Source organism: Budorcas taxicolor, chromosome 25 (genome assembly GCF_023091745.1).
Source record: "Budorcas taxicolor isolate Tak-1 chromosome 25, Takin1.1, whole genome shotgun sequence".
Lineage (NCBI taxonomy): Eukaryota > Metazoa > Chordata > Mammalia > Artiodactyla > Bovidae > Budorcas > Budorcas taxicolor.
The window spans coordinates 42,673,764-42,699,803 of NC_068934.1; the positions used below are offsets into that span (position 1 = coordinate 42,673,764).

Here is a 26,040-nt window from a genome sequence, read left to right on the forward strand (position 1 = left end):
TGTACTAGGGGGTTGGCACCTCTGAGCCTCTAAATAACCCTCTTCCTGGAGTAGGAACAGTCGTCCAGGATTTTGTTGGAAGAGACCTTGGATTTCTCAAGCAAGGCCAGATGATAGCATCGGCCTCCTACTCTACTTCCAGGAGGCTTTAAAGTCCCCGCGATTTTACGTTTTGAGGTAGGTAATCATTGACCTTTCCACTTAAAGGAAATCATAGTCTCCCTTTAAAAAGAAAAAGCTTACACCTTCGTACTTTTTTTAGAAGAAAAGCGAAAGTGAAATTCTTAGCTTTGATATAAAAGCTGGTGTGAGAGCAGCAAGATTGCAGTACTGCTCTGGCTTGCGATGGCTTCGGTAAGTCCCCTGAAACTCCCCACCACTGACTCCAAATGAGAGGGCAGCTCCCCTCCTGTAAAGGCCGGGTCTTGCTCTTCCCAGAGCCTGTCTGGAGAAGGCTTTCATAGGAAAATATATTGGTTGTTTAAAACTCCCTTTTCCTGCTGGAACCGCGAGGTCTTGGGGCAGAGTGAGATTCCTGACTGCACCCAGCGCAGTGGGGGGTAGGGACTTCCATGGGAAGGAGTGGTGGATTGTTCTGGGGGCCGTGGGGAGGAAGCTGGGGTGGCAGCGGAGGGGGCAACCCTGGGACAAGGGAGATGAGTGCATCCCACCTCCTCTGCCTCCTCCGTCACCCAAGGCATCAGTCCTGCTGCAGAGAATGCACTTGCATTTCAGCGATCTGTTCCTGAAAAGCTCTCTCCCAAGCAGCCAGAGTTTCTGAATGAGAGAAGTTTCAGTGGTGGGGCAGGCTCCTTTCCTAGTGTGCAGCTGGAAAGGAACAAGCCAGATTCCTGCCATTACTGAAAATCAACCAGTTCTGGGAAGAGGTGTCATATTTCTCAAGAGAGGAGGCAACGCCTCACGCTGAGCTACTCCGTGCCTGGCTCCTATCCCATTTCCTTTCCAAGTAGAGACACAGCTTATGTTCTGCCTTTTCCCTGTCTGCTGTTGCCAGTACCCCGGCCGTGGTCTTAGACATCTGAGATTACTTAGGGATGGAGTGAACAGTCCATCTATATGTTTGCCAGATGGAGACAGGAAGTGGGCTGGGGGTGGGTGTTCAAGGGTCAGAGGGAGTCACAGAAGCAGGAATGGGGCTGCCCCGGACAAAGTCAGTTGATGGGAGATGAGGAGGCGCTGAATTCAGAGACAAATTTTAGGGTCAGCCTTTTCAGTTGGACATGAACTTGAGAAAGAAAGGGGAGGTGAGATGAGTCCAAGTAGCTCTGTAGATAATTTTGCTGCTGGGTATATATATATATATATATTTGCAAGCTTGTTTCTCTGTATAGTTCTCTTTTCATTGGTTATTCAGAAATGTGTTGTTCAGCCTCCATATGTTGGAATTTTTAATAGTTTTTCTCCTGTAATTGAGACCTAATCTTCATGCATTGTGGTCAGAAAAGATGCTTGGAATGATTTCGATTTTTTTGAATTTGTCAAGGTCACCCATCCCCTTTTATTGGTATTTGCCTGGGACACAGTGAACTCCTCGAGTCTGTGTACCTAGTGGCTGCTTATTATTTGACTACATAGTTCACTTCAATTCAGTTCAGTCGCTCAGTCATGTCCGACTCTTTGCGACCCCATGAATCGCAGCACGCCAGGCCTCCATGACCATCACCAACTCCTGGAGTCCACTCAAACTCAAGTCCATCAAGTCTGTGATGCCATCCAGCCATCTCATTCTCTGTCGTCCCCTTCTCCCCTTGCCCCCAGTCACTCCCAGCATCAGAGTCTTTTCCAATGAGTCAGCTCTTCACATGAGGTGGCCAAAGTACTGTAGTTTCAGCTTTAGCACCATTCCTTCCAAAGAACACCCAGGGCTGATCTCCTTCAGAATGGACTGGTTGGATCTCCTTGCAGTCCAAGGGACCCTCAAGAGTCTTCTCCAACACCACAGTTCAAAAGCATCAATTCTTCGGTGCTTAGCTGTCTTCACAGTCCAACTCTCACATCCATACATGACTACTGGAAAAAACATAGCCTTGACTAGACGGACCTTTGTTGGCAAAGTAATCTCTGCTTTTTAGATGCTATCGAAGTTGGTCATAACTTTCCTTCCAGGAATATGTGTCTTTTAATTTCATGGCTGCAATCACCATCTGCAGTGATTTGGGAGCCCAAAAAAATAAAGTCTGACACTGTTTCCACTGTTTCCCCATCTGTTTGACATGAAGTGATGGGACCGGATGCCATGATCTTCATATTCTGAATGTTGAGCTTTAAGCCAACTTTTTCACTCTCCTCTTTCACTTTCATCAAGAGGCTCTTTAGTTCCTCTTCACTTTCTGCCGTAAGGGTGATGTCATCTGCATATCTGAGGTGATTGATATTTCTCCCGGCAATCTTGATTCCAGTTTGTGCTTCTTCCAACCCAGAGTGTCTCATGATGTACTCTGCATATAGGTTAAGCAGGGTGATAATATACAGCCTTGATGTACTCCTTTTCCTATTTGGAACCAGTCTGTTGTTCCATGTCCAGTTCTAACTATTGCTTCCTGACCTGCATATAGGTTTCTCAAGAAGCAGGTCAGGTGCTCTGGTATTCCCATCTCTTTCAGAATTTTCCACAGTTTATTGTGACTCACACAGTCAACAGCTTTGGCATAGTCAATAAAGCCGAAATAGATGTTTTTCTGGAACTCTCTTGCTTTTTCCATGATCCAGCGGATGTTGGCAATTTGATCTCTGGTTCCTCTGCCTTTTCTAAAACCAGCTTGAACATCTGGAACTTCACGGTTCACATATTGCTGAAGCCTGGTGTAGAGAATTTTCAGCATTACTTTACTAGCATGTGAGATGAGTGCAATTGTGCAGTAGTTTGAGGATTCTTTGTCAGTGTCTTTCTTTGGGATTGGAATGAAAACTGACCTGTTCCAGTCCTGTGGCCACTGCTGAGTTTTCCAAATTTGCTGGCATACTGAGTGCAGCACTTTCACAGCATCATCTTTCAGGATTTGAAATAGCTCAACTAGAATTCCATCACCTCCATTAGCTTTGTACTTACTGTTTCCCAAAACGTCTCTTTTCTAATCCATAAACTCCTTGAGGGCTGGGTCTCTGCCTTGCCTTTACATCCTGGATTATTCATGGAAAAGCCCAGTTAAATTCCCCTTTGGGGATCCGTGTGCTCAGTCGCTCAGTTCTGTCTGACTCTTTGCAACCCGATGAGCAGTAGCCTGTCAGACTCCTCTGTCCATAGGATTCTCCAGGCAAAAATAACTGGAGTGAGTTGCCACTTCCTTCTCCACTGGGGATCCCTGACAACCTCCTAACTCTCATCCAACAATTAATGTACTTTTTTTTTTCTTCTATTCTGGAAAACAAATGAGATTCATAAATTGTGACCATTGTCCAGTGTTCTGAAATCGGTTCTCAGTAAGGTCGGGTGACTTCTTGTAGGAAGATAAATTATACTTACTGCAGTAAGACAGCATGATTTGCCTGTAAAGTTCCAGCAAAAGAAGATATTTTTCCTGCCACATGGGATGCTTCTTGGCAGTTTTAGTGCTTCTATAAATAGAAATGAACTGCCCTTGACCCTGCTTCACAGCCACTGTAGAGTGGTGATGGGCTATTCCCACTGCCCATCATTGCTATCCTAGGGGAGTCCACACTCCCGACTCATCTTTGATGGAATCTCTCAGTCAGGCCAGAGTTTGGAGGTGGGATGTGGGCAGGCCCCTATCGGTCTGTCCCCGAACAGCAAGGGGTCAGTGGGAAAAGACAGAGGGCTGGAACAACCTTTGAGGAGCTCTGTCTCCAGGTGTCCCAGAGAGATTTATGATTGGTTTGGATGAGGGAAGTCCACATCGGAGTGCCCCCACCTGCAGCACTTAGCACAGTGTCTGGTACTGGGACCTCAGTACATTGAATAACGGTGATCTTGAAGCTCTCCTGAGTGCTCTCAGGCTCTGGGCCACTGCTCTCATCACAGGGTGGGGCTCTGAGAAGCGTTTCAGCATCCTTCCCACCTTCCCCTGCGCAGGCACGCACACTCTCACTCCCACACACTCCCACTGCGATGTAATGAGAAATGCATATTTAGTCTTGGTCCCAGGTTCCTGCCACAGAGTTTCTAAAACCTGAATAATTCCTGAGCAGTGGGGGAGGGAGGAACGTATTTCATCATTCAGAAGAAGCCCCTTTCAACCAACCGGGTGATCAAAGAGCTGGAAGTAGCATTAATCTGAACCCATATAATAAAGCCTCCATAAAACTGCTAAGCTGGGGTGTTGGTGAGAGCATGGAGGTGCTGGAGAGCAGAGTTCCTTGGAGTGGGCAAGGATGCTCTGAATCCCCACCCCATCCCCACCGCCTCACAGCTTGCCCCCTGAATTCCTGAGTTGCATATTTTCTAGTAAACGGGTGTTCTAGCAAGTAAACTGTTTTCCTGAGTTCTATGAGCTGTTCCAGCAATCCACTGAACCCAAGGAAGGGGTCTGTGGAAACCGTCAATTAATAGCCAGTTGTTCAGAGCGCAGGTATCAACTTCAACTTGCACCTGGCATCTGAAGCTCAGTCTCTCGGAGTAAGCCTGTGGGGTCTGCGCTGTCTCTGGGCCATCAGTGTCAGAACTGAGTTAAACTGTGGGACACCCAGTCAGTGTGCACCGAGGACTGAACTGCTTAGTGTGGGAAACCCACACGTCCAGTGTCAGAAGTAGAGGAGTGAGCACAGTGCAGAGAGAGTTTTCTTTGCTTGTCACACATGCACGCATGCAGTCTCACCCTCCCGACGAGCAGCCAGGGGGACATTACTGCCAGAGGCTGACTCCGTCTGTCTGCCAGGTCTGGGTCAGGGAGGGGAGTGTCTGTGGAATACCGCGCCCCCCGCCCCCAAATTTGGCGGCCTCTGCAGGTCTCCCAGGTGGGCAGCTCTAGTCAGATAACCCATGTGCTTACCTGACTCCTGGGAGCCACCACGGGAGATCCCACCCATGACAAAGGTCATGCGGAGAAGACCTGACAGGCAAAGGCAGATCAGGATTCGAGGGACTCCTTGGACCTGCTCGAGCATCTACCCCAAAACCAGAATCTGTCTGTCTTACTATTTTGTGCCTTTCACTAACTCTTCTGACATTAACAGGGGGCTATCCCCGACCACCTTTCTCTGGAAAAAATCAACTTAGGGCTAGTTGATAAGTCTCTTGGGCGTGAGCGGAATATTTCAAATCAAACCCCTCTGATGGCTCTCTAGCTTCTCTGACAGGTTTATCCAGATTCTTGCAGCTACGCATGTGATTATTCACAGCCTCCCAACTGTGAGAGGCACGGAAAGCCTAAAACATTCTAAAAATATAGAGCCATTCAAAGAGTTAAAAACTATTAGAATAGTGCTGGTGTAGGATTTCATTGTTGAAAAGAACGCATTGTTCCAATGCTTGCTGCTAAGTTCCCCTATCTCTTATCTACTGTGCACCTGGGAGTGCATTAGTTAACATAGTTGGAATGTAAGAAAAACAAGAAGTAGCCTTGGTATTAACCACATCAGACCTTTGAGCTAATTGGTTCTTTCTTTGTTGTAACTCGCTGCATCTTTGCTCTGTGAGAATGTAACTCTGTTTAATACTTTCTGAGGCTGACATAGATTAGAAATATAAAGAAAAAACACTTCAAGGGAAAATAAGTTTTCTGGTTGAGCAGCCTTTGTCAAAAGAGGGTCATAAAATGTCCACAGGCCTCCAAGGCCAGAAGATAATGTACACAACATTGTTTATGGGAAAGGTATGCATAAAAAATCCTGGTTTCAATAAGGACAAAACAGATGTAATGTTTGGGCTGACTCTGTATGACTTTGCATCTTTCATTTCCCTCTATGCACAAGTCAAGGTACAAAAGTTCCTTTTGAAAATAAAGTTATGAGCCTCGCTCACCAAATCTTGGTCAGCGTGTCAATCATTCTTTCTCCCTTTCTCCTTCTCCCACCCTCTCCTTTTCAGGCTGATCCCTGGAGCACAGAGGCTCTCTGCATTCACTTTCTTGTCCGGGCTTCTAAGACCCGATCAAGAAGGCATTCTGCATCTTCATTGCAACTAGAGGGGCTCTGCGTCTTCACTCCAGCGAAAGGAGTGAAGCCTCCATGAACAGAGCAAGTCCCTTGTCTGGGGCTTTATTGGCTTTCTGTGTAAACCAAGGAATATCAGCTTCTATTTTTTCCTCTCTCATTCATTCATTCGCCAACACTGTCTCACCTGATGGTACCCCTGGATCCTGCGGGGGCTGGATCCTGGCACCTGACGGTCACTGTGTTGATCAAGATGATGGACTGGGAATCAAGCGGCCTAGCACTGAGTCCTGCTCACATCACTCAGGGGCTGTGCAGTTTTGCAAAATCTCGTTTCCATCTCTGAGCCTTGATTTCTTCTTTCAACACATGGCCTTTGCAACAGTGCCCACCTCATAGGCGGGTTGTGTGAATTTATTGAACTATTCCTGTAAAACTGGTCAGCAGAGTCCTTGGCTCAGAGTAAGCATTCAGTAAATAATATACTAGAAAGAGTAATAATAAGGTAGAAGTCCCAGCAAGGTGTGCACTTTTCAAGTATTGATGACAGGTGGGCAGGCCCATAGTGCCTGGCAGACATGTCAAGTGGGCTGGACACCAGCATGACCAGGTGGGATTGGGAAGACGTCGAGGAGAGCTGTGAGATGAAGGCTGATGAGCTGCTCCCGCTGGGCTGAGACCCACCCTTGGTTCCCAGCTCTCCCATCACCTCTAACAGCCTTCTTCTTGGTTTTGCAGCCTGAACCCCAGCTTGGAGACCTGATTGAGATTCCCCGGCCACCCATCACTCACTGGGCTATCTACGTTGGCAGCGGATATGTGGTCCACCTGGTACCCTCAGGTAAGGGCACCATTGGCCTCCACCGTGCTGAGGCTGGAAGCAGAGGGGATGGGGGAGCTGTGGGTAACCAGGGACCCCAACATTCTTCTTGCTCCACAACTGGCAGTTAGTTCCTGAGTGCTACAGAAGACATCTTGGTGTAGGGCCATGGTTTTCAAACTCTGCTCTTTGGAACCCAAGGGGTATGCAGAGAGATTGAGGTGGGATTCCAACGGGGCAGTTCTACTATAATGCATTTTATATATTATGACCTTGAATCAAATGCATTCAACTTTTAAGTTGAATCTTAATTAAATAAATCACTTGGAAAGTGCACAGGTGTTTGGGCAGCAGAGGTGACTGTGGATCATGTTTCATTCTCCAACCTCAGTTTCCTCATCTGTAAACTGAGGCTGAGAATTCTTAACTTGGGGTATTGTTGTGAGGAATCCCACTCCCTTTTCCTAAATTATTTAACTGTGGACAAACCTAAATGCAGCAAAGTGCACAATATAGTCAAGTGTATCAGTTCACTTCAGTTCAGTTGCTCAGTCGTGCCTGACTCTTTGCATCCCCATGAATTGCAGCATGCCAGGCCTCCCTGTCCATCACCATCTCCCAGAGTTCACTCAAACGCACGCCCATTGAGTCAGTGATGCCATCCAGCCATCTCATCGTCTGTCATCCCCTTCTCCTCCTGCCCCCTTCCCTCCCAGCATCAGAGTCTTTTCCAATCAAGTGTAGAGTCAATGAATTTTTTAAAACGTATCCATCCATGTGACAATGAACAGATCAAGGCCTAGAACATTTCCACGGCCCTTAAGAGCCCCTCATGCCTCTTCAGGACCCTCTCTCCCTCCTGAGAGGCAGCCACTCCTCTAGGTCCTCCTGCTTTCTTTGCCTATTCTAGAACTTCAGGGCAACTCTTGTCTCCAGCTCTTTCAATGGCCCTGTGAAGTCACCCATGCTGTTCTTATTTCTCCATTGCTGTGTATCCTCAGACAATGGGAATCCCTCAATTTGTTAACCACTCTTCTGCTGATTGGCATTGGATGTTTCCAGGTGTAAGCTGCTCTGTGTGCAGCTGCTGTGGACATTCTTGGGTGTGTTTTCTGCTGACCTAGGATGGTAGCAAAATCAGTGACCTCATGCTGCATTTATAGAGAAATCAAAGTAACCAGGGTAGAAGTCACTGTCCCCACCCTGATCAACCAAACCACCAATCTCAACATCCACAGAATCTGCCTTTGCCCTTATTTATAAAGCCAGCCCCTGGGTTGGACTAGGGCCCTGGACTCCTCCTCTTACTTTCATAAGCATTTTACCCTCAGATTTCCCCCTGCCTTCTGTGTTGTTCCTCTTGGCTTTGAAACCCCTGGAATATCTTCCACTGTTAAACAAAGACTCCCTTGACCACACATTCTCTATAACTACCTTCCCATGGGGTAGATCTCTTGTCTGCCATGACCATTGCTGGCTCCTTACTTCCCATTCTCTCTTCTGTTCCACCAGGGGCTATTTACACCCCTCATGGAACAGCTCTTATCAAGGCTTCATCAATATCCTTGTTCCAGCCTCCTTGCTTCTCTGCAGCATTTCGTACGAGTGACCTCTCTCTATGCTTCCCCTGGCACTGCCTTTCTTCCTTTCCCACTAGGCCCTTCCTTGTGGCCTCCTGTGGGAGGGGGCTGGGGGGCTTCCTCCTCTCTCCCATATCTCTCATTTTCACTCCTCCCTCACCTCTGCCCTGGATTCTAATACCTTCTACTTGTCGATGTCTCCCTAAGACCACAACCTTAACTTAGGCTTGATCCTGCTCAGCTTCAGGCTTGTATACCCTCTTGACTACTTGGCATCTTCACTTAGGTGTCTAACTGCATGTTGAACTTGACACTCCTCAGATGGAGGGCTCCAGATGACAACACCATTCAGTTGCTTAGACCAAAGTCTACACATCATCCTTGATCCTTTTCACCCTCTATCTAATCCATCAGGAAATCCTATTGGCTTTACCTCCAAAGCAGACCCACAACCTGATCATTTCTCAGCATCTCCACTGCTGTGCCTGGGGTAAGACACCGTGCTCTCTCCCCTGATGCTACTGCAGTTCTGCTTGGTCTCTCTGCCCCTTGTCCACGATTGTCAATCCTTCCTTCACTGGGCAGCCAGCATGATCATTCTAAAATATAAATCTGGTTATGTCACTCCTCTCCTTAAAATTTCAACTGGCATTTCCGTCACGTATAGAAAAAGTTTCAAATCTGTGCTGTGGCCTCTGAGCCTGGCATGGTCTGGCCCAGACTGCCTATCTGATCTTCCTCTTCTTCTTCTCTCTTGGGTCTCCGGACCTCACTGGCCTCCTTGCAGCCTTCCTTCCTGAGGTCCTTGCTTTTGTCTCCCCTCTGCTTGTGATGCTCTTTCCTGGCTCTCAGCACAGCTGCCTCCCTTTCAGCATTCAAGTCTCAACTCAAATGGCCATTCCTGGGTGTGGCCCTCCACAGCCTGAGCGAGGGCAGCCTTCCCTGGTCATCCTCTCCTATGTGACTTCACTTAATCTTCCCCATAGCCTTTGCAAAACCTGAAAGTATCTTATTTTTTTTATTTGTACACTGTCAGTGTCCATTCACTAGAGTGTATACTAATTGAGGGCAGGTACGCTGTCAAGTTCATGGAGGGCTTCAGCACCTTAGACAAGGCCTGGCACATAGTAGGGCCTCAGTATTGACTGACTGTGCTGAGTGGGTGTAACTGTTGGACAGGAGACAGGGAAGGCATGACAGGGATCCGGGTGGATAGTGTGACACCCATCACTGGGTGAGCAATGCTCCTTAAAGGGAAAAGATGCTTCTATCTGCATCTTCTCATTGGAGCTTCACAGGAATCTTGTGAAATAGGTGAGGCAAGGGGGACTGACCTCATACTACTGAGAAAGTGGTGGAAGTCAGAGCTGGAAGGAAACTTAGAGAACAACCCAGTACTACTGAGAGCAAACACTTGCTGGGCTCTAACCCTGTTCCAGGCACTGGGGGAGGCACCTTACCTAACCGGTTTCTTAAATCCTTGCAGCTCCTCGTCCACAGATGTAGGCACAGGTGGAAATTATTGGACCTGTTCTACAAGGAACTGGGGACTCAGAGAAGTTAAGCAACCTGTCCACAGTCATATAGCAGAAAGTCGCAGTGGTGGGACTCAAACCCTGGCTCTGACTCTATCACCTGCCTTTAAACCTGATGCTCTGCTGTGAAGTCTGAGGTTCCCCAAATTTCAGTCATTGGTTATTAGCCATATTCATCTGCCCTTTCTCCAAATGTTTAATGGTATTTTCTTTAATGTTGTTGTTCAGTTGCTCAGTCATGTCCAACTCATTGTGACCCCATGGACTGCAGCATACAAGGCTTCCCTGTCCTTCACCATCTCCCAGAGTTGGCTCTAACTTATGTCCATTGTGTCCATGATACCATCCATCCGTCTCATCCTCTGTCATCCCCTTCTCCTGCCTTCAGTCTTCCCCAGCATCAGGGTCTTTTCCAATGAGTCAGATCTTTGAGCCAGGTGGCCAAAATGTTGGAGCTTCAGCTTTAACATCAGTCCTTCCAGTGAATATTCAGGATTGATTTCCTTTAGGATTGACTGGTTTCATCTCCTTGCAGTCCAGGGAATTCTCAAGGGTCTTCTCCAACACCAAGTGTGAAAGCATCAATTCTTTGGCACTCAGCCTTTCTTATTGTCCAGCTCTCACATCCATACAGGACTACGTGGATCTTTGTCAGTAAAGTAATGTCTCTGCTTTTTAATATGCTGTCTAGGTTTGTCATAGCTTTTCTTCCAAAGAGCAACTGTCTTTTAATTTCATGGCTGCAGTCACCATCCACAGTGATTTGGAGCCCAGGAAAACAGTCTCTCACGACTAACTTTAAAAACAAAAATAATTCCTTTAAAACGAGCCTTAAATTCCTAACTTGATGTGTGTTCATGAATCCATCTTAGCTTGTCTTTGTGGATTCCCAGCATTGGCTCAGCTAAGTTAAGTGACATGTGAAGACCATGCAGTGATGGAACCCGAATCAGCACCCATTGCTTCTGCCTCTGAGCCTGTGCTCACTCTCACTAGGGTGGCACCCAGCGTGTGGAGTATGAGGAAGCCCTCACTGTTGGGTGTTGACTCTGAACTTGCACCTCTGGAGCTGGAACCTCCTGAAATTCTGTGCCCCAGGCACCTTGCTTGCCTCTCCCCAGTCCCAGCCTCCTACCTGCCTGTCGAGGGGCTGAAGGTGGATGAGTCTCCAGAGCTCCCCTGACCCAGTCCCCACGCTGACCCTTTCAATAGACTCGGGGCTCAAACACAGCATCATCTTCTATTTACCTCACTGAATCCGTTAAGCACCTCCTGCCCTACTAGGAGGAAATCTGAATTCCATGATTTCTAAACCTGAGAGTTGTTCTCAGGGCAGAGGGGTTCAGTCCTCTTTAGAAAGCCAAGCAGAACAGGACCTTCACTCTGATCAGACCCTCTGACCATTGCTTGTTGCTGTCATGTGGCATCACAGTGCAATATGGGTCCTGCCCCGTGTAATGGGATGCTTCCGCTACTGGGAGAGACCTTGGGGTTCTTGATCATGGCAAGGCCACAGAGGCTCTCTGGGGGACATGAGTCTCCTCTGTGATGTTCCCTGGGGCCCACCCTTTTAATGCAAGCCCAGTTTTCAGTCATCATACCCACCTTACATGATATAAGCTGGTGACCTCAAGAGAGATCTCTGTGTGGGCACCAGCTTTTGCTCCACATCATCCTGTCCCCTGTATTGGCCCCAAATCCCTTTCTTCAAGGCAGTTTCACTCCTGGAAATCTGTTGCACAATCCAGCCCCTCAGCATTGACCAGGGCTGTGCGAATATGCCCTTCCTTGACCTCCCTGGTGTCACTCCTCTGGGAACAGCTGTGGGGTTTTGGTCCCTTTGTTCCCAGAAAGATGGAATCCCCTTCTGCAAACCCATTCAACTTTTCTGCAGTAATCAGCTTTGTGTGTGTCAGGGAAGTGGAGCCTCGGCAGGATCACAAAAAAATTCACACTCTATTCCCCTAGGGAAGTGGGTGTGCTCAGGGCCCATATTGCACAATCAAGAGGGCCACTGAAGTGTCACAGGGTGTACAAGGCCAGCTTCTCTATTTTAAAGAAAAAAATCACAGCAAATAATAGGATTTTACTCCTCCTTATTTCAGATAAGAAAACCAGGGACCAGAGACCACAAGGGTCTTATCCAAAGCTACATAGCTCTGACGCTGACTCATCTGCTCATCCCCTTGTGGATGTGGTGGATGCTAGGCTGGGGGCGGGCCCAGGACCAATCATGTTCCTCATCCTGAATCCACAGGCGGAATCTCGGGAGCTGGTGGATCCGGTATCATGAATGCAGTGGCCAACAGGGCCATAGTAAAGAAAGAGCGGCTGTGTGACGTGGTTGGGAAAGATGGATACAAGGTCAACAACAAGCACGATAACAAGTACAAGCCACTCCCTCCCAGCAAAATCGTCCAGGAGGCAGAGAAGCTGGTGGGCCAGGTGATGTGCTACAGTGTGACCAGCCAGAACTGCGAGCATTTCGTCAATGAGCTGCGCTACGGGGTCCCCCGCAGCGACCAGGTGGGTCCTCGGTGTGTCCCTAGCTCCATGGTCTCTTAGTTTCTTATTTCTCTGCTGTTTCTCTTACTCAGCTAGGCCACAACCCCCAGAAGTTTCCTTAAGATATGTAGGATAATGGTGACAACAGTTCACTCTACATGCCAGGCTCGAGCTTGAATTGATTGCTGTATGAGTTTCTGTAGCTGCTGTAACAAATGGCCAGAAATTCAGTGGCTTAACACAACACAAATGTATTATCCTATAGTTCTGGAGGTCAGAAGTCTGAAACAGGTCTCACTGGGCTAAAATCAAGGTGTCAACAAGGCTGTGTTCTCTTCTAGAGGCTCTCACAGAGAACCTGTTTTCTAGTCTTTTCCAGCTTCAAGAGGCTGCCTGCATTCCTTGGCTTGTGGCTCCCCTTCATCTCCAAAGTTGGAAATGGCTGGTTGAGTCTCTCTCCCATTGCATTACTATGATACTGACTCTACTCCTTCCTGCTTCCATCAGAAACTTTGTGATTCTATTGGGCTTACCTAGATATCCAGAATAATCTTTCTATTCTAAAGTAAATTGATTAGCAACCTTAATTCTATCTGCAATTTTAATTCTCTCTCTCCATGAAGCATAATGTATTTACAAGTATTAGGAATGAGGACATATTATGGGATTAAGACCTAGACATCTTTGGGGACTATTTTTCTGCCTACCAGTTACTCTTTACACTGGGTACAGTTAATGTCTTGGGAGCTCCTCTTGCTGTTATTCTAGAAAGATTTCCCTCTATTGTCTCCTGCATCAGAGCACCATCTTCCATATCTCATGTCCTCTTTCTTGGTTTGTTGTTATTGTTGAATAATTAAATTGTGTCTGACACTTTTCCGACACCATGGACTTTAGCCCTCCAGGCTCCTCTGCCCATGAGATTTCCCAGGCAAGAATACTGGAGGGGGGCTTCCATTTCCTTCTCCAGAGGATCTTCCCAATCTAAGGACCAAACCCATGTCTCCTGCTTTGGTAGGTGGATTCTTTACCAATGAATAACCTGGGAAGCCCTGTCTTGGTTTACACATTTCTTGTGGTGGAAACTCCTTCAGCAGCTTCCTAAAAAAGGATGCATGGAAAAAGATATTTTTTGAGATCCCGTATGTCTGAATTATTTTTCAATTTACCCTCCCACTTGATTTATTTTTTAATATAAATTTATTTAATTGGAAGATAATTACTTTACAATATTGTATTGGTTTTGTCATACATCAACATGAATCAACCATGGGTACACACGTGTTCCCCATCCTGAATCCCCCTCCCACCTCCCTGCCCGTACCGTCCCTCTGGGTCGTCTCAGTGCATCAACCCCAAGCATCCAGTATCATGCATTGAACCTGGACTGGCAATTCGTGTCATATACGATATTTAATATGTTTCAATGCCATTCTCCCAAATCATCCCACCCTCTCCCTCTCCCACAGAGTCCAAAAGACTGTTCTGTACATTTGTGTCTCTTTTGCTGTCTCGCATAGAGGGTTATCGTTACCATCTTTCTGAAATCCATATATATGCGTTAGTGTACTGTATTGGTGTTTTTCTTTCTGGCTTACTTCACTCTGTATAATAGGCTCCAGTTTCATCCACCTCATTACAACTGATTCAAATGTATTCTTTTTAATGGCTGAGTAATACTCCATTGTGTATATGTACCACTGCTTTCTTATCCATTCATCTGCTGATGGACATCTAGGTTGCTTCCGTGTCCTGGCTATTATAAACAGTGCTGCAATGAACATTGGGGTACACATGTCTCTTTCAATTCTGGCTTCCTCAGTGTGTATGCCCAGCAGTGCGATTGCTGGGTCGTATGGCAGTTCTATTTCCAATTTTCTATGGAATCTCCACACTGTTCTCCATAGTGGCTGTACTAGTTTGCATTCCCACCAACAGGGTAAGAGGGTTCCCTTTCCTCCACACCCTCTCCAGCATTTATTGCTTGTAGACTTTTGGATCGCAGCCATTCTGACTGGCGTGAAATGGCACCTCATTGTGGTTTTGATTTGCCTTTCTCTGATAATGAGTGATGTTGAGCATCTTTTCATGTGTTTGTTAGCCATCTGTATGTCTTCTTTGGAGAAATGTCTATTTAGTAGTTTGGCCCATTTTTTGATTGGGTCGTTTATTTTTCTGGAATTGAGCTGCAGGAGTTGCTTGTATATTTTTGAGATTACTTGTTTGTCAGTTGCTTCGTTTGCTATTATTTTCTCCCATTCTGAAGGCTGTCTTTTCACCTTGCTTATAGTTTCCTCTGTTGCCCAGAAGCTTTTAATTTTAATTAGGTCCCATTTATTTATTTTTGCTTTTATTTCCAGTATTCTGGGAGGTGGGTCATAGAGGATCCTGCTGTGATGTATGTTGGAGAGTGTTTTGCCTGTTCTCCTCTAGGAGTTTTATAGTTTCTGGTCTTACATTGAGATCTTTAATCCATTTTGAGTTTATTTTTGTGTATGGTGTTAGTGTTCTAGTTGCATTCTTTTATTGTTTGCATTCTTCGCATTGTTTTCCCAGCACCACTTGTTAAAGAGATTGTCTTTAATCCATTGTATATTCTTGCCTCCTTTGTCAAAGATAAGGTGTCCACAGGTGCGTGGATTTACCTCTGGGCTTTCTATTGTGTTCCATTGTGTTCAAGCTGGTTTTAGAAAGGCAGAGAAACCAGAGATCAAATTGCCAACATCTGCTGGATCATCGAAAAAGCAAGAGAGTTCCAGAAAAACATCTATTTCGGCTTTATTGACTATGCCAAAACGTTTGGCTGTGTGGATCACAATAAACTGTGGAAAATTCTGACAGAGATGGGAATACCAGACCACCTGGCCTGCCTCTGGAGAAATCTCTATGAAGGTCAGGAAGATACAGTTAGAAATGGACATGAAACTACAGACTCGTTCCAAATAGGAAAAGCAGTACGTCAAGGCTGTATATTGTCACCCTGCTTATTTAACTTATATGCAGAGTACATCATGAAAATGCTGGGCTGGAAGAAGCACAAGCTGGAATCAAGATGGCCGGGAGAAATATCAATAATCTCAGATATGCAGATGACATCACCTTTATGGCAGAAAGTGAAGAGGAACTAAAAAGCCTCTTGATGAAAGTGAAAGAGGAGAGTGAAAAATGGGCTTAAAGCTCAATATTCGAAAAACGAAGGTCATGGCATCTGCTCCCATCACTTCATGGGAAATAGATGGGGAAACAGTGGAAACAGTGTCGGACTTTATTTTTGGGGGCTCCAAAATTACTGCAGATGGTGACTGCAGCCATGAAATTAAAAGACGCTTACTCCTTGGAAGGAAAGTGATGACCAACCTAGAGAGCATATTCAGAAGCAGATACATTACTTTGCCAACAAAGGTCCGTCTAGTCAAGGCTATCATTTTTCCAGTGCCATGTATGAATTTGAGTATTGGACTGTGAAGACAGCTGAGCGCCAAAGAAATGATGCTTTTGAACTGTGGTGTTGGAGAAGACTCTTGAGAGTCCCTTGGACTGCAAGGAGATCCAGCCAGTACATTCTGAAGATCAGCCCTGGGATTTCTTTGGAGGGAATGATGCTGAAGCTGCAACTCCCATACTTTGGCCACCTCATGTGAAGAGCGGACTCATTTTAAAAGACTCTGATGCTAGGAGAGATTCAGGTCAGGGGAAGGGGATGACAGAGGATGAGACGGCTGGATGGCATCACTGACTCAATGGACATGAGTCTGAGTGAACTCCGTGAGTTGGTGATGGACAGGGAGGCCTGGCGTGCTGCTATTCATGGGATCGCGAAGAGTCGGACACGACTGAGCCACTGAATTGAACTGAACTGAACTGAACTGATCTATATTTCTGTCTTTGTGCCAGTACCATACTGTCTTGATGACTGTGGCTTTGTAGTAGAGCCTGAAGTCAGGCAGGTTGATTCCTCCAGTTCCATTCTCCTTTCTCAAGATTGCTTTGGCTATTCAAGGTTTTTTGTATTTCCATATCAATTGTGAAAGTATTTGTTCTAGCTCTGTGAAAAAATATCGCTGGTAGCTTGATAGGGATTGCATTGAATCTGTAGATTGCTTTGGGTAGTATACTCATGTTCACTATATTGATTCTTCTGATCCATGAACGTGGTATATTTCTCCATCTATTAGTGTCTTCTTTGATTTCTTTCACCAGTGTTTTATAGTTTTCTATATATAGGTCTTTAGTTTCTTTAGGTAGATATATTCCTAAGTATTTTATTCTTTTCGCTGCAATGGTGAATGGAATTGTTTCCTTAACTTCTCTTTCTATTTCCTCATTACTAGTGTATAGGAATGCAAGGGATTTCTGTGTGTTGATTTTATATCCTGCAACCTTACTATATTCATTGATTAGCTCTACTAAGTTCCTGGTGGAGTCTTTAGGCTTTTCTATGTAGAGGATCATGTCATCTGCAAACAGTGAGAGTTTTACTTCTTCTTTTCCAATTTGGATTCCTTTTATTTCTTTTTCTGCTCTGATTGCTGTGGCCAAAACTTCCAAAACTATGTTGAATAGTAGTGATGAAAGTGGGCACCCTTGTCTTGTTCCTGACTTTAGGGGAAATGCTTTCAATTTTTCATCATTGAGGATAACGTTTGCTGTGGTTTGTCATATATAGCTATTATTATGTTGAGGTATGTTCCTTCTAGTCCTGCTTTCTGGGGAGCTTTTATCATAAATGGATGTTGAATTTTGTCAAAGGCTTTCTCTGCATCTATTGAGATAATCATATGATTTTATTTTTCAATTTGTTAATGTGGTGTATTACATTGATTGATTTGCAGATGTTGAAGAATCCTTGCATCCCTGGGATAAAGCCCACTTGGTCATGATCTATGATCTTTTTAATGTGTTGTTGGATTCTGATTGCTAGAATTTTGTTAAGGATTTTTGCGTCTATGTTCATCAGTGATATTGGCCTGTAGTTTTCTTTTTTTGTGGCATCTTAGTCAGGTTTTGGTATTGGGGTGATGGTGGAGCCTCATAGAATGAGTTTGGAAGTTTACCTTCCTCTGCAATTTTCTGGAAGAGTTTGAGTAGGATAGGTGTTAGCTCTTCTCGAAATTTTGGGTAGAATTCAGCTGTGAAGCCGTCTGGACCTGGGCTTTTGTTTGCTGGGAGATTTGATTACAGTTTCAATTTCCATGCTTGTGATGCGTCTGTTAAGATTTTCTATTTCTTCCTGGTTCAGTTTTGGAAAATTGTACTTTTCTAAGAATTTGTCCATTTCTTCCACGTTGTCCCTTTTATTGGCATATAGGTGCTGATAGTATTCTCTTATGACCCTTTGTATTTCTGTGTCGTCTGTTGTGATCTCTCCATTCTCATTTCTAATTTTATTGATTTGATTTTTCTCCCTTTGTTTCTTCATGAGTCTGGCTAATGGTTTGTCCATTTTATTTATCCTGTCAAAGAATCAGCTTTTGGCTTTGTTGATTTTTGCTATGGTCTCTTTTGTTTCTTTTGTATTTATTTCTGCCTTAATTTTACAGATTTCTTTCCTTCTACTAACCTGGGGTCCTCCATTTCTTCCTTTTCTAGTTGCTTTAGGTGTAGACTTAGGTTATTTATTTGACTTTTTTCTTGTTTCTTGAGGTATGCCTCTATTGCTACGAACCTTCCCCTTAGCACTGCTTTTACAGTGTCTCACAGGTTTTGGGTTGTTTGTGTTTTCATTTTCACTCGTTTCTATGCATATTTTGATTTATTCTTTCATTTCTTCTGTGATTTGTTGGTTATTCAGCAGCGTGTTGTTCAGCCTTCAATGTTGGAATTTTTAATAGTTTTTCTCCTGTAATTGAGATCTAATCTTACTGCATGGTGGACAGAAAAGATGCTTGGAATGATTTCAATTGTTTTGAATTTACCAAGGCTAGATTTATGGCCCAGGATGTGATCTATCCTGGAGAAAGTTCCGTGTGCGCTTGAGAAAAAGGTGAAATTCATTGTTTTGGGGTGAAATGTCCTATAGATATGAATTAGCTCTAACTGGCCTATTGTATCATTTAAAATTTGTGTTTCCTTGTTAATTTTCTGTTTAGTTGATCTATCTATAGGTGTGAGTGGGGTATTAAAGTCTCCCACTATTATTGTGTTATTGTTAATTTCCCCTTTCAGACTTGTTAGCATTTGTCTTACGTATTGCAGTGCTCCAATGTTGGGTGCAAATATATTTATAATTGGTATATCTTCTTCTTGGATTGATCCTTTGATCATTATGTAGTGTCCTTCTTTGTCTCTTTTCACAGCCTTTGTTTTAAAGTCTATTTTATCTGATATGAGTATGGCTACTCCTTCTTTCTTTTGATCTCTATTTGTGTGGAATATCTTTTTCCAGCCCTTCAGTTTCAGTCTGTATGTGTCCCCTGTTTTGAGTGGGTCTCTTGTAGACAACACATATAAGGGTCTTGTTTTTGTATCCATTCAGCCAGTCTTTGTCTTTTGGTTGGGGCATTCAACCCATTTATGTTTAAGGTAATTGTACACCCTTTTTGTGTTTCCTGTCTAGAGAAGATCCTTTAGCATCTGTTGGAGAGCTGGTTTGGTGGTGCTGAATTCTCTCAGCTTTTGCTTGTCTGTAAAGCTTTTGTTTTCTCCTTCATAGTTGAATGAGATCCTTGCTGGTTACAGTAATCTGGGCTGTAGGTTATTTTCTTTCATCACTTTAAGTATGTCCTGCCATTCCCTCCTGGCCTGAAGAGTTTCTATTGCTAGATCAGCTGTTATCCTTATGGGAATTCCCTTGTGTGTTATTTGTTGTTTTTCCCTTGCTGCTTTTAATATTTGTTCTTTGTGTTTGATCTTTGTTAATTTGATTAATGTGTGTCTTGGGGTGTTTCACCTTGGGTTTATCCTGTTTGGGACTCTCTGGGTTTCTTGGACTTGGGTGATTATTTCCTGCCCCATTTTAGGGAAGTTTTCAATTATTATGTCCTCAAGTGTTTTCTCATGGTCTTTCTTTTTGTCTTCTTCTGGGACTCTTATGATTCGAATGTTGGGGCCTTTAACACTGTCCTGGAGGTCTCTGAGATTGTCCTCATTTCTTTTAATTCGTTTTTCTTTTTTCCTCTCTGATTCATTTATTTCTACCATTCTATCTTCTACTTCACTAATCCTATCTTCTGCCTCCATTATTCTACTATTTGTTGCCTCCAGAGTGTTTTTGATCTCATTTATTGTGTTATATATTGACTCTTTTTTATTTCTTCTAGGTCCTTGTTAAACCTTTCTTGCATCTTCTTAATCCTTGTCTTCAGGCTATTTATCTGTGATTCCCTTTTGATTTCAAGATTTTGGATCATTTTCACTATCATTATTTGGAATTCTTTATCAGGTAGATTCCCTATATCTTCCTCTTTTGTTTGGTTTGGTGGGCATTTATCCTATTCGTTTACCTGCTGGGTATTCCTCTGTCTCTTCGTCTTGTTTATATTGCTGAGTTTGGGGTGGCCTTTCTATATTCTGGCAGTTTGTGGAGTTCTCTTTATTGTGGAGTTTCCTCACTGTGAGTGGGGTCATATGGGTGGCTTGTCGAGGTTTCTTGTTTAGGGAATCTTGTGTCGCAGTTCTGCTGGGTGGAGCTGCATTTCTTCTCTCTGGAGTGCAATGAAGTGTCCAGTAATGAGTTATGAGATGTCAATGGTTTTGGAGTAACTTTGCGCAGCCTGTATATTGAACCTCAGGGCTGTGTTCCTGTGTTGCTGGAGAATTTGCGTGATATGTCTTGCTCTGGAACGTGTTTGTCCTTGTGTGGTGCTTGGTTTCAGTGTAGGTATGGAAGCGTTTGATGAGCTCCTGTCAATTAATGTTCCCTGGAGTCAGGAGTTCTCTGGTGTTCTCAGGATTTGGACTTAAGCCTCCTGCTTCTGGTTTTCAGTCTTATTTTTACAGTAGTCTCAAGACTTCTCCTTCTATACAGCACCGTTGATAAAACATCGAGGTTAAAGAGGAAAAGTTTCTCCACAGTGAGGGACACCCAGAGAGGATCACAGAGTTACATGGAGAAGAGAAGAGGGAGGAGGGAGTTAGAGGTGACCCGAATGAGATGAGGTGGAATCAAAAGAGGAGAGAGCAAGCTAGCCAGTAATCACTTCCTTATGTGCACTCCACAACTGGGCCGCTCAGAGATGTTCACAGAGTTATACAGAGAAGAGAAGAGAGAGGAAGGAGACAGAGGTGGCCAGGAGGATAAAAGGGGGGACTCAAAAGGAGAGAGACAGATCCAGCCAGTAATCAGTTCCCTAAGTGTTCCCCACCGTCTGGAACACACAGAGATTCACAGAGTTGGGTAGAGAAGAGAAGGGGGAGGGAGGAGACAGAGGTGACCTGGTAGAGAAAAAGGAGACTCCAAAGGGGGAGAGAGCAGTCAAGCCAGTAATCTCGCTCCCAAGTGAAAATGGGTACTGAAGATTGGGTTCTTAAAGGTACAAAATTGATAACAAATACCAAAAAGCAAAGATTAAAAATCTAGAGTAGAGGTTGGAATTTCAAAAATACAATATTAAAGAAAAGAAGAAAAAGTGACAAAAATTATAAAATATATATATATATGAAGTTTGCTTTTAAAAATAGGGTTTCTTTTTTTTTTGCAAAGTAATAGTAGGTTATAAAAGTGAAAATTAAAGGAGTAATAGAGGACTTAATTTTTTTAATTTAAAAAAAGGAATGATCTTAAAAATAGTAAAAATATATCTAGGACTTTCTCTGGTGTTGTTGTGGGTATGTGGGGTCAGTTCATTTTCGGATAGTTCCTTGGTCCGGCTTATATTTCTCAAGATCTATAGGCCCCTTCTTATGTAGACAGTACTAACGGCAGGGTTTTAATCTATTGCACCTGTCACTTGCAAGGCGATTCCTTCTGTTTTAGCTTCTTCTGTTTGCTGGTCTCTTCAGTGTCTGATTTCTGCCCTGACACAAAAGGGGCAGTGGTGGACACTTTTTTTTTAGGCTCATTTGTTCAGTCGCACTGTTGGGGGGAGGGACACTGCAAACAAATAACACTGGCGTGTGCTTGCAGTGTCTCAGCCACACTGGGTCTGCCCCCACTCACGGCGCATGTACCCTCCCTGCCCACACTGCTCAGGCTCTAGGTTGCTCCACTGGGAACCGTCCGAGGCCAGCCCTGGTCTGCATGCACCATCCAGGTCTAAGCCGCCCAGATTCAGTCACTCAGGTAGTACTCAGAGGCGCAGACTCGGTTGGGCCTGCGTTCTGTGCCCTTCCCAGCTCAGGTGATGAGATGTTTGGAGACTGCGGTCACTGACTTATTGCCTCCCCATCCCTGCCGTTCAGTTTTCTGGGTGTACAACCGGCGCACCTTCTCTTCTGGACAGGCAGATGTTGACTGTCCAGAACCCCAAGAAGTCTTAGTTAGCAATGAAGCCTGCTTGAAGTTTGGTAGATAATGTCTCTCTGGGGCTGCGATTGCCCCCTCTGGCTCTGGCTGCCTGTCACCGGAGGGGGATGGTCTGTAGCCGGCTAGTTCTGTTCAGTCTTTTGTTCTGTGCGCGGGCCTGGAAGTGTCTTAGGTTAGGGCTTTGTGCGTGGTAGCTGTCCCACAGCCTGGTTTGCTAGCCCAAGTTAGTTCGCTCAGATTTCCCTTGGGGCATTCAGGCCCGGTCCTTACTCTAATCAATGCAGCCCGCGCCTCCCTGCCCAGCCCCTGCCTCCCTGCCCAGCAGGTGCTAGTGGCAGGTGCAGGCGTCTACGCTGCTCCTCTGCTAGGGGGTTACCGTTGGGCTCGTAATCTGTAGGTTTTAATTATTTATTTTTCCTCCCTGTTATGTTACCTTCTGTGCTTCCAAGGCTTGCCACAGACTCAGCAGTGAGAGTGTTTCCTGGTGTTTGGAAACTTCTCTCTTTTTAAGACTCCCTTCCCAGGACGAAGCTCTGTCCCTACCATTTTGTCTCTTTTTTTAATATATATATTTTTTTCCTACCTCCTTTCAAAGACAATGGGCTGCTTTTCTGGGTGCCTGATGTCCTCTCCCGGCATTCAAAAGTTGTTCTGTGGAATTTACTCAGCGTTGAAATGTTCTTTTGATGAATTTGTAGGGGCGAAAGTGGTCTCCCTGTCCTATTCCTCCGCCGTCATAGGACAGTCCCTCCCACTTAATTTAATAGTCTGTATAGGAGTAGACTGAGAACCCTCATATTGGCACCTTTCATTGTTTCCACTTGGGCCAGTCAGATTCCCCAGAAGAGTTTTCCTGACTTTTATGTAGAGGGTAAAATACTAGGAGGAGAGGGGACAGGAAGGCCAAGAGTCTCCTTTTCACATATGTATGGCCCCTCAATCCCTTTTTGGAGGTATGATACCCACACCCTCACATGTGCTTCTGTTTACAGACCCCAAATCTTCTGATTTTCATTGCAGTTAAGGAGGGGCTTGGGCTCTCTCTCTTTCACCCACTTCCAGAAGTACCTGGTGATGTCAATATGTGTCTTTTTCAGGGATTCTGTTGTACACAGTTAGCCCCCAACATATAAATATTCAAGTTTTGAACTTTCAAAGATGCGAACTTGTGTTCCAGCAAAGTCAGGATAGAGTGACACTGAAGCTTGCCCTCCAACTCCTATTGCTGACGATCCTTCAGTTCCACCATCTCCCACCTCCTCTCCCTCCTCCAGTCAGTAACTCTTCTTGCTTATTCACATGACACCAGGCCCTGGACACCAGCTGCTGTTCTTCACTACTGTACTTTTCAAAGTACTATACTGTAAGATTAAAAATATATCAGAGGGACATCCCTGGTGGTCCCAGCAGTAAAGAATACACCTGCCCATGCAGGGGACAGAGGTTCGATCCCTGGTCCAGGAGCAACCCGTGTGCCACAACTGCTGAGCCCAAAACTACTGAGCCCAAGCTTAGAGCCTATGCTCCACGACAGAGAGGAGCCCCCACTACCTGCAACTCGAGAAAGTCTGAACAGAGCAATGATGACCCAGTGCAGCCAAAAATCAATGAATAAATCTTTTTTTTTTTAATGTATGAGAACCCTATTAAAAAGATGGCTCAGATGGTAAAGAATCTGCGTTCAATTCAGAACACTGGGGTACAATCCCTGGGTTAGGAAATCTCCCTTGAGAAGGGAGTGGCAACCTACTCCAGTATTCTTGCCTGGAGAATTCCATGGACAGAGAAGCCTGGCAGGCTGCAGTCCATGAGGTCACAAAGAATCAGACACAACTGAACAGCTAATGCTTTCCCTTTCAATAAGTATCTTTGAGTATGATAATAAAGAATTTAAGTTGAAGTAAAGGAAAAAATGTATTCTTTATTCTTTGTTTTTGTTTTTTAGTATTTTTTGTATGAAAACTATTATAAATCTTTTACAGTACAGTACTGTATAGTTGATTGTATTACTTGGGTACCCAAGCTAACTTTGTTGAACTTACAAACAAACTGGACTTAAGAACGTGCTCTCAGAACTGACCAGGTTAGTATGTAGGGGACTTACTGTCTTTAGGATTAATATTCAGCTTTTTCTACAGCTGCCTTAGCCTTTACTGTTCTCTGAGTCCTAGTGGAATTATGCCTAAAACTAATGTCTTACTTTATTTTTATTTGGAGTTTAGGAAGCAGTGAAATTTGATACATGTTCTGTTTTTACCCTGAAATTTACTTTTACTTTTGCAGGTTTCTTTTTTTTCTAGTACAAGCAATATAAGTAAGATATCTTAATAATTTAAAGTATAACATCACCACTCTTTTTCATAGTTGAGTCATTTATTGAAGAACATGCAGAGAGCACTTGGCGCCTGGCAGGTCTGGGCACAGGGGATACAGGAAAGATGAAGACAAGTGAGGGTTCTGTTAGGACCCAGGTCAGAGTTCACTGAGGATTCAATAGCAATTCCTCATCAACTTTATATGTATCTCAAGAGCTCCCTGTTCATCAGCCAGGATTTCAACCATCTGGCTTCATCTCCCTGTCCTTTCCACAGTCACCCTTTAGGGATATGTCTGCTTTAAAAACCCACAGGCTGAAGGGAATTTCCCTCTTCAGGCCTGTGTATGTCATTGGCCAGCTGCCCCATTCACAAATTCCTTCCCCATGCTGCCCTCCTCTCTGCATTTCGCTGCCAATATTTGTTGACTCCTGAGTTTGTCAAAGAGGCTATGAGGCACATGAAGCACCCTGAGCTGGACATCCTTGTTGAATGTACAGTCTTTACTCAGCTTACTGACACAGAGTCTGACTCACTCTTGTCTCTCTTGCAGGCCAGAGGTTTTGCAGCAATCACCATGGCACTGGGTGTGCTGGTCGTACTTGCTGGAGCCGTGTTCTCAAGAAACTAGCAAAATCAATGACCCGAAGGGAATGTCTTGTCAGCAGTGGCATTAGACATTCAGGGGAGTCTTGTTTTGCTAGACAGTTTTGAGAGAATTAATAGGTAGGTTGATAGGCAGTCCAAGGCCCCTTTAAGGAGGAAGTAAACTTTCCTTCTTTTTCATATTCTTTTGCCTTAGTCTCATAGGCCCTGTGAGCTATGATATGTCTTGCTCAAGGACATGCTTATTTTAAAGTTCTGTGTTAATTTGCAACAATCTATTTCATTTCAAAACTGGCCTTTTTAGCATAATATATCTTACTCCTGGGTATGGTTTTCTCAGATTCTGTGTCTCTATGTTAGTCATTATAATTGTAACAAATGTTGCCTGGGAGCCTGTTTTCTCACTGCTTACACAACAATAATACATCTCTGCCAGGGACAGAGTGCTTGAAACCCATTCTTCCACACTAGCCTTGGGCCAATGTTATCTCAAGATGTATGTTGCAGGAAAGGGGGTGGATAAAACTTTCTCAGTCTTGAGGTTTTCTTTTTATCTATTCTCAGCAGCCAGTTGAAAAATATATAATGCCTTGCTTAAGTTAGTAAGATGGGCCCTCTTTCTACCCCCTTCCGATATCTATGTCAGAAGCTTTCTCTATCCTTTTACATTAAATTAAAATCTTTGCTGCACAAAGCTTTGAGTGACTGAGACTGCATCTTTGGTCCTGGAGTTAAATCTTCTTCTTTGCAGACCACAAATTCGACACCAAACACCATAAGCTATCAGTTTCTGGTATGGTTTGTAGATTTCATTTTTCCTTACAATAATAAAAACAAAACCCAATAAGGGAAGATTTTATAGAGGACATGCATCAAGATCTGCCTGGCATGAAGTCTGTTGAGATTGCAGCGAGGCTCTGTTCCTGCTGATGCCAGGCTGTGCTCTGGTTCTTCGGTGATTTTCTCTCACTTTTTTTTGTGGGCAGTGTTCTTTACCTGTAGGAAACAAAGTCCAGCACTGGTTATCTCAAGTAATGGGTGTTTCCAGTTGTGTAGGTACTGGTCACCAGCAAGGAAAACAGACAAACCTGACTGATATGCAAGAACAAGAACCAAGGGCAATCAGGACCCTTGACCTGGAACTAGACCCAGGCCGGCTTCTAGGAGTCAGCAGCTGGAGTCTGTAGATGTCCAGTGGGGTTCAAAC

General features: G+C 44.6%; 1 protein-coding gene across 1 annotated transcript; it reads left to right on the forward strand.

Annotated features, from left to right (window-relative positions):
* The first annotated feature begins 138 nt into the window (after positions 1-138).
* Positions 139-25,476, forward strand: LOC128068778 (phospholipase A and acyltransferase 3-like). Its single transcript, XM_052661986.1, has 5 exons — positions 139-177; positions 263-354; positions 6,808-6,910; positions 12,262-12,530; positions 24,781-25,476. The coding sequence occupies exons 2-5, from the start codon at positions 346-348 to the stop codon at positions 24,856-24,858; spliced, it is 459 nt and encodes a 152-aa protein (XP_052517946.1). The 5' UTR covers positions 139-177; positions 263-345; the 3' UTR covers positions 24,859-25,476.
* The last annotated feature ends 564 nt before the right edge of the window (positions 25,477-26,040 follow it).